The sequence below is a fragment of the Arachis hypogaea genome, chromosome 19 (genome assembly GCF_003086295.3).
Source record: "Arachis hypogaea cultivar Tifrunner chromosome 19, arahy.Tifrunner.gnm2.J5K5, whole genome shotgun sequence".
In the NCBI taxonomy this organism is placed as follows: Eukaryota; Viridiplantae; Streptophyta; class Magnoliopsida; order Fabales; family Fabaceae; genus Arachis; species Arachis hypogaea.
This window is the reverse complement of record NC_092054.1, coordinates 141,513,993-141,533,227: the sequence shown is the minus strand read 5'-3', so window position 1 is coordinate 141,533,227 and position 19,235 is coordinate 141,513,993. Positions and strand designations below refer to the sequence as shown.

Below are 19,235 nucleotides of genomic sequence, written 5' to 3'. Positions count from 1 at the left end.
ACTGTCCAACCTTGAATTCAACCTCACCATATTCAGAATCTTCATCAAATGGATCATACGCTGTCTTATCCTCGTCCTCTGAAGAGATTGGACTGTTGAAGGCCTCACTCTCATACTCATATGGCTTTTCATAATAACTATCCATCTCCACATTAGTAAGAACCGAGCCAGACTGATGAAACCCTTCCCCCAGGTTATTTTTGTCAGTACCCTCTGTCCCTCCTACAGGGGTTGGTTTCTGACCTCTTCTTGGGCCCCCAACATTGGGCCCAGGCCCAGAATTATGGCCTTCCATTGATCCATCATGCAGCACATCCCTAAGTATATGTCTTCTTCTCACACCTGAATACTTTTTAGATGTCTTTTTCTTAGCAGATGAAGAAGCCTTATTACCCCCAACCTACTTCTTAGCTGAGCCTCCTTTTCTCCCTTCACCATCTGTGGTCCTAAGTTCCTCATCACTACCCTTGTCATCTGTCTCATAACCACCAGCCTCTTCATCCATTTTTCTCTTACCTGACAATGATTTCTTTGGCACCCTCTTTTTTTTATTTGCTCTTACCCCTTCTTCACTGCTGCTGTCATCTGTCTCATACCCAGGAGGAGGAGGCTTATAAGGCTCATCCTCTGTTGTCTCATATCCATCATCGGAGGACGACGATGATGAACTCACCACAACAGTACCAAGGTCCACACCATCCTCCATTACTTCAGCCACATCCACTTCGTGTTCAAAATAAATATGCAATTCATCAGTGTCCCTGTTCATAAGCTTATTTTCCCTCATCTGGTTAATCTCCATATCCCCCTTCATAGCATGAAGACCAACCTCCATGTTGGGTGCTCTCATGTCTAGCCAAAACATCTCTTTATACCCTATATATCCCAACTCCTTAAACAATGTCACCAGGTCAAAAAAGTTGACATAATCCAGGTCCAACGGGAGAAACCTCTTCACTTTCCCATGCCTGTAGCACAGACCTCCCTCAGAATCATTCTGAAATCTCCCCCCATGGTGAAACACCGGAGTAATTAAATATTCAGACATCTGCAAAAAAATAAACATGCATAACAATCTCAGAATCATTTTTTCCTAAATTCACAACAGTCAAAACTAGTGGAATCTATTTCTAACTTTCTCTAATGTGTGCTTAAAATAGTACATAATCAACCCTGATTAATCACGTTGGACATTTCTTAATCAAGTTTCATGTTTTCTTTATTCAGGGCAACTGAGTTGTAAAGCTCAATGGTGGTGTGTCAGAGTGAGTTAATAGGACCACATAAAGCAGAAGAAACAATGAGGTCCACGGAGAAAGGGGCTTACTTAGACTGTCACAAGCACCGTCAGTCAACTCCTCCAATCGCCGTCAGTGCACCGTCAACCTACTCCGTTAACGACAACGACGTCAGCTTCGTCAATGCCCACCCCAGTAACAACGTCAACACGACTCTCTAACTCCCCAAGGTTAACAATGGTCACGAAGGTGAAAAACGTTCTCTCCTAGGGTTTACTGGTAATTCTGAAGCGTAAATGAAGGGTTTTTATGGAATGGCACACTATGAATTAAACATTTTTGGCACCTCCCATCATAACGACCACGTTTTATGTTGACGTGGACTCGGACAACTAACCCCCTAACCATTTTAGTACTCCACGTATGTAGCGATCGTCCACGTCAGCCAGCTCACACACGCTCACCGTGCCAGCTCAGCGTTTTCCGTTCATTCTAGCCAGAGATTCACCCTCAAGGACCGGCTTGTGTGACGGAGGCATGGGACAGGGACCGAACTGGATTACAATATTTATCAGGGATTGCTTTATCATTCTGCGAAATGATCAGGGGCTGGGTTGGTAGTTCACTCTAATAAAATTTAAAAGTGTTTTTTTTTTTTTTTGGTTAATTTGCTCTATTAAATACTGACGTTACAACTTACAAGACTAAACACAAATTTAACATGTTTTGTTATATCCGCATTTTAATTTCATATCAATACTTAACGAAGCAAATTAATTACAATCACTACAATTAAAATCTTTTAAATTTTATAGAAAAAAGAATAGTATATTCTATTCTATAAAAACTAAAATCATATTCAAATGCTTTTTTTAGTCAATTCATCCATGTTCTCATTATTATATGAGTTGAATTATTTTTCGGCCATCAAGGTGTCATCTCCATTTCCTGTACTTATTAAAATTGGATAATGATATTATATTTTGAAAATGATGATGTGAAATACACTTTGGTGTACCATTTGGCCTTAGGTCAAACTTTATTTATTATTAATAAGAATAAAAAATATTATTGTCTTATCCGTTGCTTAAAGGACATATAACATGGCTTATATGATTGGGAAAATTTTAAGTATACCGGAACATCGATATTCCAATTGTTTTAACCGTTGATTTTAATTAATATATTATATATATTTTTTATAATTCAGATCAATAGTTAAAATAACTGAAACACCGGTATTTTTGATACACTTAAAACTCTTCTTATATGATTATGTGAACTTATATCAATGATTTACACATGGTCATCGATCACTTTGACAAAGACCCGGTTGAGGAGCATATGTCTCCAGTTAAAAAATATATCTATTCTCTTATATAAAAATTGAATTTCTATATTTAACGATGGAGTTGATGTAGCGTACTTTTGAGAGTGTTTTTTTTATTTATTTCTTTTAACAAGTATAATTACCCATGCCATGCATGTGATAAAATTGAAATTATAATTTTAAATTATTTTTTTAAATTAATTTGAATTATAATAATTTAATTAATAAAAAAAAACATGTTATGCATTGTTTTTTTTATTTAGTATTAATTGGATTAATTTTAAAATGGTTATTAATCAATTTTAATAATCTACTTTCTTCAGTAAATCAGACATATATATTGAATGTGATTATAAATAATATAGTAATAGTTAAATCCACCAACAAATATATTGGCTATTATCACACTATAAAACAAATTAAATATAAAGATTATTAGCACCTATAAATCTATAAAATCGCATTGTCTTTGATTCGTGCAAGGGTTTACTTATCAAATAAATTTAAAATATGAACAAAAAATATTTATAAAATGAACCTAGCATCACTTGAAAGAATCATGAAAAATAATCAACTTACCTTATTAGTGTATAATATTAATACATATAATATTAATACATTTTATTAGTGTGAGATATTGATGTGGTGAATATTATTATTATTTATTTACATATTTTATTTTATATCTAGTACATCTACCTTATTTATTTTACAACAATTTATACTAATTTTTTTTGCAGTGTATTTTTTATCGATTACATGTATAGTCTTTGCTGCCCATTTTTACTTCTTTTTAGTTGTTTTTTTTATCTTATTTTTAATTATTTATTTAACTTTTACTCCCAATGTGTTTTTTATATTTCACTTCGTCTTAAATTCAATTTCATGCTTATCTTTCAATTGTGTAAAATTAAATTGTTTCTTTCAAATATACTTAAATATATTATCTATTACAAATAATTATTATAATAAATAAACAAATATAAATTGAATATATAATTTAATTTTAATTTTAATTAAAAATTAAATGAATTATCAAAAAAATATCAACAAATTTTGTCTTTAATTTCTCTATAGTTTTATTTAATGGTAAAAATCTCTCTTTAGTCACTAACATCGTCGATACAAAAAAAGAAAAGTATAAGTTTCTATCAAGTAAAATAAAATACATATAAGATAAATAGCATATATGTAATTTTATTATTAATCATAGACTATAGACAAATTTCTAAAAACAAAATCTTATAAATCAAACAGTAATTTTTTAATATTTTTTTAAAGTTGTTCAAACTTATCAATATTTTATAATATAATTTCACAAGTTATAATATGAGATATTAGCCATTGTTATATATATGAAAAATATAACTCATTTAGTATTTAACCATTTATTTTCGATTAATATTGTTATAACAAGGATATATGCGATTTTATGAGAATGATATGGTTATCTAGAAATTTACTAAGTGGCTAGAGTAGTTTTACATCACGAACCAATAAATACTAGCAATTGGAATAATAAAAAAGACCAGCCAAATGGATATTTGCTCAATTACTTGCAATTTGGGATTAAATGAAAATCTGTGAAATTTTTACGGGTGGAGACCTGTCCACGTGAAATAGACTGGGATAGAGACATAGGTACCCTCTTCAAGGACCCGTTATATATATATATATATATCTCAAATTTAATAATCCTAATTTTTTGTCTCTAATTTAAACTCTTTTTTTTCTTCTATATTCATCCTTAGCCTTGATTTTGTATAAACTCTTTCTCTAACTCACTTTCTTTACCTCTTAAGTTCGTCATTCTGTCGCTTAGTCTCGCCCTAAAATATTATATTATGTTGAAAAATATTTTTATATTTTTTTTGAAATATTATTTTTTATAATGAATATATTATGAGTTGAGTTGAATTATATTGAATTCATTATTTTATGATTATTATATTATAATTTTTTTTTTATTTTTTTCAAAAATTTTCAAAGGATATCCATAGATAATCGTGGGTAGACATTCACTGAGGGGATAATTAAATAGGGGGACTTGCAATGAAGATGGAGAGAGGATAGGGGATATATTTTTTTTAAACGGGAGTGAAGGAGGAAAAAGGGGTCCGCTGTGCCCACACGAGTATCTATTACTATATCTAACTAACAATGGAAATTCAATTTGAGCCGATTTGAGATAGGACACATGAATTTTATCTGCATTGGGTTTTAAGACAACGAACCTAATTCGGATTTAGGATTTTAACAATAGGCCTAAGTTGATCTTACTCACTTGAGTTAATATTTTGGGTCATTACTGTAATAAATACTATACTATTAAATATGATTATATTTAGTATATATAAAAGTTAGGTATACTTACAAAAGATTTTATAATCAAACTAAAAAAATTCTAATTATCTTTTATTTTAATTTTAAATATTATTTACTATCTTAATAAAAAAAGTGAATAATAATAATTACTCACATAATTAAAATAGATCATCTTAATATATACATGACACTACATATATCAAGGATTATTATATGTGATAAATTATTTCTTTATTTTTCTAAAGATAATTTATATGTAAATCAACTAATCTTTATAACATACGATCTATTGCATAATTTTTTTGCTCTTAATATGGATAAATGATGAATTTAATATATAAAATATAATTTATATTATTTAACATATGAAATAAGTAACTTAAGCCATTATCTAAGACAATAAATATAATAGTACAAATACCTACATATTTATTAGTATTAAAAAATATACAAATTGTAAAACTCGGTCAAACCGTAATTAATTAAATAATAAATTAAATAGGAGCGAATATGGTTAGAAAATTTAGTAAATGGAATTTGATAATTTAAATATGATATTTGGACTCAGTGAATTTTTCTGAGTCGAAAAACATAGTTTTCTGAATAAAAACGCGCACTAGAAATTTGACCGGCAGTATCGGCTGTGATCTGTCCAGTACTGTGGCTGAGAAAATTAATTAGAAGTCAATAATTTTAAGAAATAAGAATTTATAATTTGGGAAGATAGAAATATTTAAAGTTCGATTTAAGACTCTAATCTTAAAGGTTTTGGTCCAAAATTGGGCCAACGGACCAAACCAAGTAAACCGGGTTCAAGTGGACCCAAGACCCAACATATATAAACATTAGTTATGAGTATTTCACCTTATTTACCCTAAAAAAAGGGATTTGGGGCGCTGAAATGGAGAAGGGAGGAAGAAGAGAGAAAATCCTAACTTCATCAAACTTCAAATCATCATAACTTTCTCTCCGGAACTCCGATTGACGAGCTGTTTATGGCCACGTATCGCTCTTCTCATTCTCTACAATTCTATCTAAATTTTGTGGTGAGTAATCCATTGTTCTCTGCCCAGTTTTTGTTTTTCTCTTTAAATTCGAATTTGGTTTGGGTTTTGAGGTAATCTTGTGATTTTGGTTGTTTAGAAGTGCTTTAGTATGAGCCATTGGTGAGTTCTATCAACTAATTTCGTGGGTTAAGGTAAGGAACCCTCTTACCCTTGTGATTTATCATTTTCATGAACCCTAGGTTGATTATAACTGTAAAAATTAATTATGTTAGAATATTGGGTGATTTTGGTGCACAATTGGAAGATTGATATTGCTTGAGAAGCTTTGGTGAGGCTTGGAACTAAGGGTTGATGGAGACTCTCAAGAAGAAGCTCAATTATTTTGGCTACAAGAGGTACGGTTTAAGTTTCATTTAAGTACCGTGTGGTGTGATGAGAATTCTTAGGCTAGATGCCCCTAGGATAAGTTTGGATTGTGTAAATAGTTGGTACTAATATGCATAGTTGATATGTAATATGAATTAATGATTGGGTTGAGAATTGTGTGAATTTGTATGTTTAGTGTGTTGAGAATTTGATGAATTGGATAATGAATATTGGTTTGTGGAATATGCATTTAAATTGTGAATTTAGGCCAGAGGCCGTGAATCTTGGGTCGGAGGCCGGAAAGAGGTAAGGGAGGTAAGTTGATGTGTGTATTGTGTGAATTTATAAGAGATTGGAAGGATTTTAGATATTGAATGTGTGAATAATTGGGTTGATTATTGAGTAATAAGGTTTGAGGAATTGAGGTGTGGAATTTAATAGTTTTGGGTAAAATTATGTAGATGAGGTAGGTTTAGTTTTGGTTGAGTGTAATTATGTGAATGTGGTTGGGTTGTAGTCATTTGGATGAGTGAAAATGAATTTGGCTTGTGAACATTGGAAAAATTGGTGATTTCTATTTTTGGGTAAAAATTGATTTTTGACCAACTTTGGCGGTCCGTGACTTGGTCCACAGAGTTTGGAATTCTTCAAAATTGGATTTTTATGAAAGTTTATTTAACGATCTTTCCAATGGTTCATAAATGGTTGAAAAAGGAAATTTGTAGAAGAAGTTATGTGTGTTGGAAGTTTGGGGTTTAAAAATGTAATTCTGCAGCTTTTTAACTTCGTAAAATTTTTGGTAAAACATACCCCGACGCGCACGCATGGCCGATGTGCACGCGTAGCTGCACTAATGCGAATGCCTCATAGAAAATTCAGAGAGTTGTGCAGGTACTATGCTGGTTTTGTACGAGGAGCACAAAACGCACCCACGCGTACGCGTGGCTGACGCGCACACGTCACTCTGCTTTTTTGAATCCCACGCGCGCGCATGAACGACGCTCACGCGTCACTTCCTTTTTCAGCCTTCCATGCGTGCGCATGGGTGACGCGCACGCGTGACCCCATTTTTAGCAAAAGTTAATTTTGAGTTTTTAAAGCCGAATTTCAGACTTTTAAGCCTCCATTCTCACCCTTTAAGTCCTAAATCATTATAGTATGCCTAGTAATGAAAAGAAGCTAGAACATATGGTAACTTGTGGATGAAGTAAAGTGAGAATCAATGATGAATGATGAGTAATGATGATTGTATGAGTTACTGAAGGTGATGATGGAAGTGCGGTGTATGCCGTGAGTCGAAGGGCTGTATTTAATAATGATTATTGGCTGGTTATGGGTTATGTTATGAGCCGGATGGCTATGATAAATATTGATTTATGGCTGGAAATGAAAATATGACTTTGAATGATTGTTTTATCTTGAGCTCTCTTTCTCGAAAGTGCGACCCCAGAGAAATGAAGGAAGGTGAGAATCCCCTTCCCTATTCTTCCTGGTATTGTAAAATTGTCCCCAGCAAGATGGTGGGAGGTTAGGATCCCCTCCTTGGTTCCTCCTGGGCATATGAGAACGTACCTCTTGGGTAGATGCAATGATTGTGGTTGCGCCCCACTTGCTCTAGACTGGTTAGTATAGAGGCTCCACGGGTGGACGCAAGGGTTGTGGTTCGTTCCATTTGTTCCGGGTCAGAGATTGTGATGCATGGATAGTAGCAAGGGTTGTGGTTCGTTCCACTTGCTCTGGGTCAGATATTGTGATGCCTGGATAGTAGCGGCAGTAGTGGTGATTCCACTCGCTCCAGGTTGAGCTTTTAAATACCTGCCTGGGTAGATGCAGTGGAGTGACTCCACTTGCTCCGGGTTTGGTTTGAGACTCCTGGGGTAGATGCAGTGGTTAGCCCCCACTTGCTCCCAATCGAGTATGATTTGAGATTTGTGAAATTATTTGAGTTTCGGATTTCCTTGGGTAGATGCAGTGGGTTGGCTCCACTTGCTCCAGGTTGAGATCCGAGATTCTGTTGACCCTATTTCGTAAGTGTGGCTGGACACTGTGAAAGTTTCGGATGAGCTCGCGTCCCGTGGATAAACACCAGTGTGGGTGTTATGTGATTATGATTATGATTGTGAATAACTCGAGTTGGGGATGCACGACAGAGGGACAGTCCAATAGTTAGCTACCAGGACTTGTCGGGTTGGCTTTATAACTGACATATGAGACTCATCAGCCATAGGGCATGCATACATCATTTGCATATGTTTGAATTGTTTGGGTTTGCCTATCTGTTTGGATTGCCATATCATATATGCTATGTTACCTGACTATATGCTATCTGTTCTACTTGTACCTTAATTGTGTATTACTTGTCTATATTGATTGTATTTGTACAACTGAGAGGTCCCTCATGCTGGTGTCGGTTGACATTGAGGGTTGTTCTTGTTGAAATGGAATAATGATATGATTAATTTAAAATGATGATTACTGAATGAGATAATTTGAGTTTTCTGGGTAGACGCAGTGAAGTAATTTCACTTGCTCCAGGTAGAGAATGAGATATTTTGAGCTCCCTGAGTAGACGCAGTGAAGTGATTTCACTTGCTCCAGGTGAGGATATGAAGTATTGATATAGAATTTCTGAGATAAAATAACCAGTGATGGTTTGGCTTATGATTTTGATTCTGATTTGATGGAGAGTTATAAGTTGGGAAGCATGAGGAAGAGGAATTAGATTTAGCATTCCTTTATGACAGTTGCCTATTCATGGATTAGCGAGAACATAGGATGAATATTTGGTGAAAGGAAGTTTAGGATGTTTAGTGAGCTTTTATTACAATGCATTGTATTTATTTGGCACTTTTACCGTACTGAAAATCTATGGGTCGGGAGTTCTCATTCCGTATATATCTCTTGTTTTTCAGATACAGGTCCAGGTGCTCAAAAGTGAACTGTGGTTCATCTGAGAGATGACGAAGATCTTTATATTCTCTACTTTATATTTTGCTTAGAATCTCTCCACCTTTATTTTGAAAAGTTTATATTATGTATTGAACTCTTTTGAATTTGCCTATAGAGACTCTTATGTTTCTTTTGGGAGAGATTAGGGGATTTTGTTGTCAGCTACTTTCATACTGTACCCTAGCCGACCTAAACTTCGCGGATCGCGACTAGTGGCTATTTACTTATGTTATATATATATATATCTATATACTGTTCTTCTTTTACTCTCCTTCATACCTTTATCTGTATATCATTTTTGACTTCACGCTTTATCTTTCAGTTGTCAATGCGTGAGTGATACGACTTCGCGATTTTATTTTTACTCTTTTCAGGCTTCTTGTTTAATACTCTTTTTAATTTTACTTATAGTTATGTATTAAAAATTCACCTTGGAAGTCGTACCACCTTATTATCATTGACTTATGACTCGAGTATAAGGATTTGAATATTAGGGTGTTACACAGATAATATAAACATGATTTTTTTGGTAGAAAAGTAATAATAATAAAGGTTATTAATTAAGTTAATTACATATTAAAAAATTATGAATAATTTTTTAAATAATAATAAAAAATAAGATCACTATTTTCACATACTACAAAGTTTATAAAAAAAATTTAGACAATAAATCAATTCTTAATAAATTGTACATTAACTCTGTTAAAAAAAATAAATTATATGTTAGATATTATTATTTGTATACTAATATATATATATCGATTATTAAGTTATAATTAATTTCTAACTCAATTTTTTATAATTGAAATTTAAATGCTGAATATTTTATACCTAACTAATTTTGTTTTTGCTATTAATTAAAATTTTAAAAAATGTGAGTTATTAATCAATTTTAGATTCAAATTTAAATTTGTGTAAGAAAATATTTTGAATTTTTTTCATTAATAAGAATTAATTTTAAAATAAAAAATTATTTTATACATCATATTATAAAATATTGTAATCATTCATTTTTTAATGGCAATTATTGCCAAATAAAATGATATAAAAATAGAAAAAAATATATTTACCAATCTAGGAATAATAATTCATTTTTCAATAGAATAAATTATATATTGAATAACAAAAGTTATTATAGTTTCTTTTTATATAAACTAATACTCAACGACGGTATTTTGGTAATATTATTAAGAAATATTAATAAATCTAATAGCTTTTGTAATGACATAAGTTTATAAGTTTAGAAGTTTAAAAGTCATGTCATAAAATATAAAATTTTAACTAGTAACAACGTTGATCATATTGTTTGATATCATTTGAATGAATATGATACTAATAAATAAATCTGTCACAGTTAAATTTTAACAAAGGCAAATCTCCATAAATATGCTATCATTAATGAGAATTTTTCTAATTTCAAGACAAATACTATTTTCTTTCACTATATTTTCTAACTCAACAGGTCGAGAACTAATCTTTCACGAATTGAAGCTCCATTTATTAACAGTCTGCCGCTAGCCAATGAGTTGTTACGTAGGGATTCGAAACTCTAATACTTTAGACGAGTGAGATGACCACTCAACTAATCTAAATCAGTTAAAACAAATACTAATTATTTTTAATATTTTTAACATTAAAAATAATTAAACTTTAATTTTAATTATAATTTTGTAAAATATTTATATTAATAATTATTATATATATTTTTTGTTTAATCTCTTTTAATAAAAAATTTATATATTTTTATTAATTATCCCATACAGGCTAGTTTTTATACTAAAATAAGTCACAATAATCAGTCATAAAAATATATATATTATTTAATTTATTTGTAATATGTATATTATATTTTAATATATATTTTATATTAGTGGTTGATTTTGATATACACATAACATAATTATTTTAGTAATTGTAAAACATAACGATGCTTAACTACTTAAAATTTTAAAATGAGAGATGTTTAACTATTTATGTTTAAAATTCCATGAACAAATTTCTAAAATTTGGATATATTTTGTTTTATAGGACACAATATATGATTAAATATTTAAGTAAATATGGGTTTCACGATAACATATCATTCAAGTTAAATCGTCGAAAATATGCTAGTAATTAACTTCTAGAAGCAATTGGCTTGTCTCCTTAGGACAAGTAGTCAAGTTTTGATTATTAAAACTCTTTGGACTATTGAGATCTTAAAGTTTCTTGGAAGACACAACTCAGCAACGTGTTTTTTGAATGCTTAATGTAATTTGATTCTTCAACAAGTTCCTAACTTACACACCACGTTAAGAAAAAAAAAATCATATATTTATAGCTTATACTATGAACCAAAAGGACCATCATATCATTGTACATAACATTTTCTCTATCAACACATACACCCTTATTCTCCTATCATCAAATCCAAGAAGCTAGTTATTTGAGGGAAGAAACAGCATCATGAGAATGAACATAAACTTTGGAAGTGACCATGATCAGCACCTATTGCAAAGTGGTTTGTTGAAGAATAATTATGGTGACATGTGTGACAATTATTTTGGATTCCGAACTGAGGCAGGAAAATCAGCAGACCCAAGAATCATGAGGCTGCTAGAGTTTATTAGAGAACTTTACATTAGGAGGAGAGAAACTTTCAAGAAAATGGTTCCTGAGAGGCTCCATGAGGATCTTGTGGAGTTGTTTAAGAGAATCAGCACTTTGTTAACCGGTGCTAATCAATCAATGCACGGGGCAAGAACATTGCAGAGAAGTTTGAGTGCTGGATCATCACAGTTGAAGCTTGATAGGTTTAGGGTGCGCTCTGTTGATGTAACCGGTGCCGCCGGTGGTGGTGGTGCCGCCGGTGACGTTCAATCTGGTCAAGGTGGCCAGGGAGACAATAAGCCTGCTGGCTCCAAATGAAGAATGGAGTGCCGAATAACTATATAGTTTTTGTCTTATGCTGGAATGCATATGATTTTATTCAAGGAAATTCATTGTGATTCTTTGATTAATTTTTTATTATTTCTTATAGATTAAGATTTGTACCATTATTATGTACAATAATGAATATATATTATGGAGCGCTAAATTTTGATATGATATCATAAAATTATTTATTTTAAAAATTTAATTTTATAAAAAATATATAAATAATTATATGTTTTATGTAAATTTTAAATTTGTATAAATTTTTTTATATAAATTTTTTATTTATTTTATGTTATTTTTATAAAAAATAATAAAATTAAACTTCACATTTTTTGAATATAAAAATTTTAATATCACATCATAAAATTATTTTTTTTTAATTTAAGTTTATAAAAAATACAAAAATAATTATATTTCCATCCGATATTATTAAACTTGAAAATTAGCAAGTAAATTTAAAAGGCAAATGACTAAAATAAAATAATTAGGCTTTAAATTTACCGAAATACAACTTTTGCATATTACAGAACATAAACCGTTAAAGGGGTATAGCGATTTATGTACATTTGAAATTTATGAGAACCCTCTCACAGTTTAATTATATAATTTAGTGAAAAATTGTATTTACGTATGCAATATACAAAAGTTATATTTCGATAAATTTGAGACCCAAATAATTTATTTTAGTCATTTGCCCAAATTTAAAGTAAGACAACAATAAAATTTATCTGGAAAGTCAGAGAAAAATTTGAATCAAACTAAAGTTTGAGAATAGTTTTTGACGTTTCGGCAAGTACTAAAATCATGACATAGGAGTTGATTGTTCTTATTAAATCTTTAGATGGTCCAATAATAAAATATATTTTTTAAGTTTTTAATAATTATTAAATAGTTTTTATTTAATTTTATTATAATATAAATTTTTATATATTATTTAATTATAAAATTTATTTTTTATTTTATAAATTATTATTTTATTATTTATTTATCATATTTATTAATAAAAATAACAACGAAATAGATCTTCTATTTATATCGTGACCTCCATAAATATTTTGACAATGTGAATCAACGAGTTTTTTTTATTCTTGATCAGTTACATCCGTAAAAGCTAGCGAAATCGTGTTTATTAGTAATTCAATCGATTGGAAGTACAACACAATCGATTGAATTTTGCACGACAATATATGAGTTTTTTCAAAATTCAATCGATTGGAAAGATAATACAATTGATTGAATTTCGTACGGCAACATGAATTTTTCCAAAATTCAATCGATTGAAAGTGTTACACAATCGATTGAATTGCGTACTGCGCTATATATTACGCCATTATAAATTTTTCACCTTCTTTTTAATAAATTATTGTTTTATTATTCATTTATCTTATCTTTAAAATTCTATCTTCAATTTTTTTTTCAATTTTATTTTGATTTAGATATCCTAATCTTATTTTTTACAATACTAAGATTAATAATTGGTGAATCAATTTATTTTTTAATTACTCAATTCTACAGTTGTAATCATTTATCAATCTCTTTGATTATCAATTTTTTCATTATTTTTGTTTATCGTTTATCCATCGCTTTAATATCTAATTTTTGTAGTTCAAATTAGAATTCTGCAATTTGGATAATGAAGTTGATGGATATGACTTTTGAATAGTCTAAAATTATTGTTGGACAGATCTTACATCAAACTAGTTTCATAAAAAATGAAACATATATTTAAGCTCAATATTATTGTTTATTATTGGACATATAAAATAGTAATCTTAAGGAAATAATAATTGTTGATCTTGTACCTAAAAAATACAGTTGGGCTACACATCCAGGTATTTTTGTATCCAAGTCTAACCAAGCAGGTCTAATACTAGAAAAATTCACTCTCATTAATGAAACGCGTATTACACGTGCCGGAAACCACCCAAACGTTACCAATTTAATTCGCGCTAGAATATGAAAAAGATCCTTCTTATTCCAACTTAAAACTACTCAAGGAATTTTAAATCTCTCTCAAAATCTCTCAAAAAGTCATTCATATTCTCTGCGAAAACTACTGCAGAATTGGGTGGAGCATTTGAATTCATCAACAAAAAACACACAAAAACAAGAACAAAGATTCCGCAAGGTACTGAAAAAACTATTGTTATTATGTTAAATTAATTTCTTGCAAATCTCGTGTTTCTTTTAGTTCGATTTAAGGTTTAGTGGATTGAGTTCGTTCATTTAATAGATCGAGTTTTTCTGATTCTATTTTTTCTTGTTTTCTCCGTAACTAAGGCATCGAATGAAATAATTCGGTTCTGATAAATAATTTGGTTCATCTCTTAGTTTAATTGAGTTTATTTGCATGCAGAAATGAATTAAAATGTGCTTTTCTTGCTGATTGAATGTTTATCACTTTTTGTTCAAATATGAACTGAATTCGGCTCATTTGTGAATTAAGTTAGGTTCACTTGATACTATTATTAAGTATTCACCAAATTTGTTATTCCTTAAGAAATTCGGTTTATCTCTTAGTTTAATTGAGTTTATTTGCATGCAGAAATGAATTAAAATATATTTTTCTTGCTGATTGAATGTTTATAACTTTTTGTTTAACACCGAATTCGGTTCATTTGTGAATTGAGTTAGGTTCACTTGATACTACTGTTAAGTATTTACCAAATCTGTTATTCTTTAAGAAATTCGGTTCATCTCTTAGTTTAATTGAGTTCATTTACATGCAGAAAATGAATTTAAATGTGCTTTTCTTGCTGATAATTGAATGTTTACCACTTTTTGTTCAAATCTGAACTGAATTCGATTCATTTGTGAATTAAGTTAATAAGTTCACTTGATACTACTATTAAGCATTCACCAAATTTGAACCAAAATTCGATTCATTTGTGAATTGAGTGAGGTTCATCTATTAAATATTGACCAAATTTTTTGTTCCTTACAGCAAAAATAAAAAAGATGACCATGTCAAAAAAATGAGAAGCCGCATTATAATGTAAGCATATGCACATTAAATCAACTCTATTTTTGTATTATAAATATATCATAAAATAATGTTTCAAATCCTTGCAGAAAACTCACAATCTGATATGCTCAACAAAATCAATAGTTATTAGGGTGTTCAAAGAATTGAGTGTAGAAAAGAAAACTATTGTTGAACAAATAGGATTCGATGCACTGGGACATATCTCAGAATTGAACGTCTCTCACAAGCTCTTAAGGGAATTGATTCGTTGTTTGATATCTATTATGGATGCTTGGACACTCTCTATGGAAAAATCTGCATAACCCTTGCCAAGATAAGAGACACGCTGGGCACAAACTTCGGCGGTATTATACTTTCCATCATTTACATTTATATATTTCCTTTTTATCTTTTTGTTATTTCTTAAGTAATTTCGCTTCATTCTTTGGTTTATTTGAGGTTTATTTGAATACAAAAAATGAACTGAGTCTTTTTTTATTGATTTGTTTATATTAAAATATTATAGGGGATCATTTTCCTGAAAAATTTGCATATAGCAAACTGAATGAGCAACAGAAGGAGATTGTTGACAGCTTCAAAGTTGCTACTTTGGCATCTTTGACAAAATCTGTGATTGATAAGAGTATAAAAGTGGAGGAGAACTTGTTGAAATTCAAGAGGACTTTCATCATCTTCGTCTAGAAATGCTTCTTGCTGCCGACAACAGTAAGTACAGTCTCCCCTGTCCATAAGCCGCCTGCCCTTCATGTGGAGATAGTCCGACAATGGAATTGGGTATCTCATGTGCTGAACTTCCTCATCAAGAGGATCAAAACCCAGAGAGCAGGAAAGAAACTTTTGGTTGATGGCTGCATCTTTGTTTTAATGCTAATATATTTCCATGAAACGAAATTTCCTCAACCAGATGAAAATGACGCTCCCGGCCCACCATGGGTGGCATACTGGACACGGAGGAGGCTGGTCGAGCGGATTGATTTGGAAACAACTAATGAAATGGTAAATAAAAAAAAATCATTTCCCTTAAAATTTCGGTTCAGATGCTTCTAAAATACTGTGCTAACTAAATAAGTTTATATTTTAGGGACTTGTGAAAAGAGCAGAATTAAGGAGAAGAGAGATAGAAGAAAAGAAGGGAAAAAAGAAGGAAAAGAAGAAGAAATAAAAAAAAAGGAAAATTGTCATCTTGCATTCGTCTTCGGAAGAAGAAAATTTTTCTGAATTTGAGTATACTTCTCGCCATCGCTTATCGAATACTATCTATTTATTTAAAGTTTTATATTGTTATTTTAACAAAACTTTTTGTATGTGTTGTAGAGAAGAAGAAGAAATCGAAAAAACACCGCCAAAGAAAAGAAAACAACCACAAAGGGTGGCGAAAAAACAAACAAAAAAAAAGGAAGATTGTTTTGATGGATTTGGAAAGCAAAACTGAATCTGAAGAAGAGTAAGATTCGGAAATGATTATTTTGTTGTTACAAATATATATTCTATTTTTTATTGAGTCTTTTTTACTACTTGTTCAAATCTGAAATAATTTCGATTTATTTGTAAATTAATCAAGGTTCACCTAATGACGTGATAAGTATTGATATTTTCGGTTCATTTCTACATTTATTTGAGGTTCATTTGGTTTAGTTTCACTTGAATTTGCTGAAAATTGTTTATGTGTGCTTGTTAAGTTAGTTACAGCTCTGATATTTGTCACTAGTATACATTTGATGTGTTTTTGTTGATGATGGACTCTATTTGACTGCTTGTTCAAATTTCAAATAATTTCGGTTAATTTATTTTTTAATTAAGGTTCATCCTAATTTTGAATTAAAACTCTTTGTATCAATTGTCAGAACTGAAGAAACAGAGGTGACGAGTGCTGAAAAAAGAACACAAAAATAAAAAAGAACAAAGAGAAAAAATGACGGCGCTGAAAAAACAAATGTTGCTCCGAATGATTTATCGTAGACGTAAGATTGAGTTTCTTATATAAAGTTCTTTTTCTTTCTCTGCTAAATTTTCCTAAAACATCATGTAATTTCTTTGGTTTTACTGAAAAATATTTTTGTTTTTTGCTTAAACTGCCAACTGTAAATTTGGCCAGCGAAAGTGAACCTGTGTTACAAACGCATACGAGCTTGGCAAGATCTGTAAATGTACCGATCAATACCAAGTAATTCCTCTTAACTTTTATTTACTTTTTCTGCTTTTAATTAGAATATCTTAGTTAATGATTTTAATTTTATATTTTTTTTATTAGAAAAAATACCCCTGAATCTCCGGTAATAATTTTTAGAAGAAAAAAATGGCATCAAAAAAGGAAAAACAGAGTTCACAAACTCTAACTATGTAAGTTGAAATATTTTTGGTCTTTTAAATTTGGGTAATAATTTTTAGTTAATTATTGACATGAAATTTTTGTTTAATTATCAGTAGCCCAACACCTGATCCTCAAGAACAAATCCTTATTGTTCGAGAAGAAATTCAGTCTCAACCTCTAGATATGTGAGTTTTCTTAGTTTAATTGTATGTATTTTTATTGATGATTGAGTCTTTATGACTACTTGTTGAAATGTGAAGTAATTTCAGTTCATTACTTAGTTTAATTGAGGTTCATTTGAATCTAGAAATGAATTTGATGTATTTTTGTTGATGATTAAGTCTTTATGAATGCTTGTTCAAATCTGAAGTAATTTTGGTTCATTTCTTAGATTAAGTGAGGTTCATTTGAATCCAGAAATGAATTTGATGTGTTTTTTTTTATTGAGGCTTCATGATTGCTTGTTAGTCTGAACTAATTTTGGTTCATTTCTTCGATTAGTTGAGGTTCATTTGAAATCCAGAAAATGAATTTGATGTGTTTTCGTTGATGATTGAGTCTTCATTACTGCTTGTTCAAATCTGAACTAATTTTAGTTCATTTCTTAGATTAATTGACGTTTATTTGAGTCCAATTTACTATCCTATTCTAATCAATGTGCAGCTTTCACTTAGTGTAGATTTCCAATTTACTTTTCTATTCTAATCATTCAATATTAACTCATTTCTTGTTTACCTTCATCAGAGTTCCTATTGCAATTGCTCTTCTAAGTTCTATTGTGGAAGAGATAAAACAACAAAAGACCTTTACCTCTGTCCCTTCGGAAATTCAAACAGAAGAAGCTTTTATTAATGAGTAAGTTGTACTTAAAATTCTTTTTATTAGTTTTGATGGTATACAATAATAATTTTGGTTCATTATTGAACTCTTTTCTATTGAATACAGCTATCCTTTAGAACCCCAATGCCAGGTCTGCGAAGAAACTTTGGCAAGGCAATCAGAGCAAGAAGCTCCTCTTAATGTGTAAGTTCCACTTAAAGTTCTTTTTATTAGTTTTAATAGTATATAATAATAATAATTAAAAATATTATTGAATTATTTTTTGTTTAATCCAACTGCCCTCTGGAACCCCAACAGCAAGACTGTGAAGAAGCTCTGACAAGACAATCGGAGCAAGAAGCTCCTCTTAATGTGTAAGTTTTACTTAAAATTATATTTATTAGTTTTGATGGTATATAATAACAATTTCGGTTCATTATTGAACATTTTTCTATTTAATACAGCTGTCCTCCAAAACCTCAACAGCTGGCCTGCAAAGAAACTCTGACAAGGCAGTCCAAGCAAGAAGCTCAATTGAATGTGTAAGTTTTACTTAAAATTCTTTTTATTAGTTTTGATGGTATGTAATGATAATTTCGGTTCAATATTGAACACTTTTCTGTTTAATACAGCTGTCTTCCGGGACCCCAACAGCAGGCCTGCGAAGAAACTCTAGCAAGGCAGTCCGAGCAAGAAGCACCATTGAATGTGTAAGTTTTACTTAAAATCTTTTTTATTAGTTTTGATGGTATATCATAATGCTTTTTTATTATTACTTAAAACTTTTCTCTGTCATCTTGCAGTTCTTTCCGTCTTCGGCATTGGGAAAATGATGCACCTTCTTTCAGCCTTGGCATAAGTCCCCCGACCTCTCAACCAAGTACCCCGACCTCTCAACCAACAATAACACAACTTGAAATGTTGGTAGAGGAGATAATGGATGCTGGAGTGATAGATACATTGCAATATGCTGAGGAAACAAGTGCAA

At 30.7% G+C, this 19,235-nt stretch overlaps 1 protein-coding gene across 1 annotated transcript; it reads left to right on the top strand.

The window, feature by feature from the left end:
- The first annotated feature begins 11,557 nt into the window (after positions 1 to 11,557).
- On the top strand, positions 11,558 to 12,302 carry LOC112776446 (uncharacterized). The gene has a single exon (XM_025820612.3). It carries the CDS (start codon positions 11,661 to 11,663, stop codon positions 12,120 to 12,122), a length of 462 nt encoding a protein of 153 aa, XP_025676397.1. The 5' UTR covers positions 11,558 to 11,660; the 3' UTR covers positions 12,123 to 12,302.
- The last annotated feature ends 6,933 nt before the right edge of the window (positions 12,303 to 19,235 follow it).

Excerpts from the sequence above, each read along its gene's own strand:
- LOC112776446 (XM_025820612.3), top strand. The coding sequence starts at position 11,661 with ATGAGAATGAACATAAACTTTGGAAGTGACCATGATCAGCACCTATTG.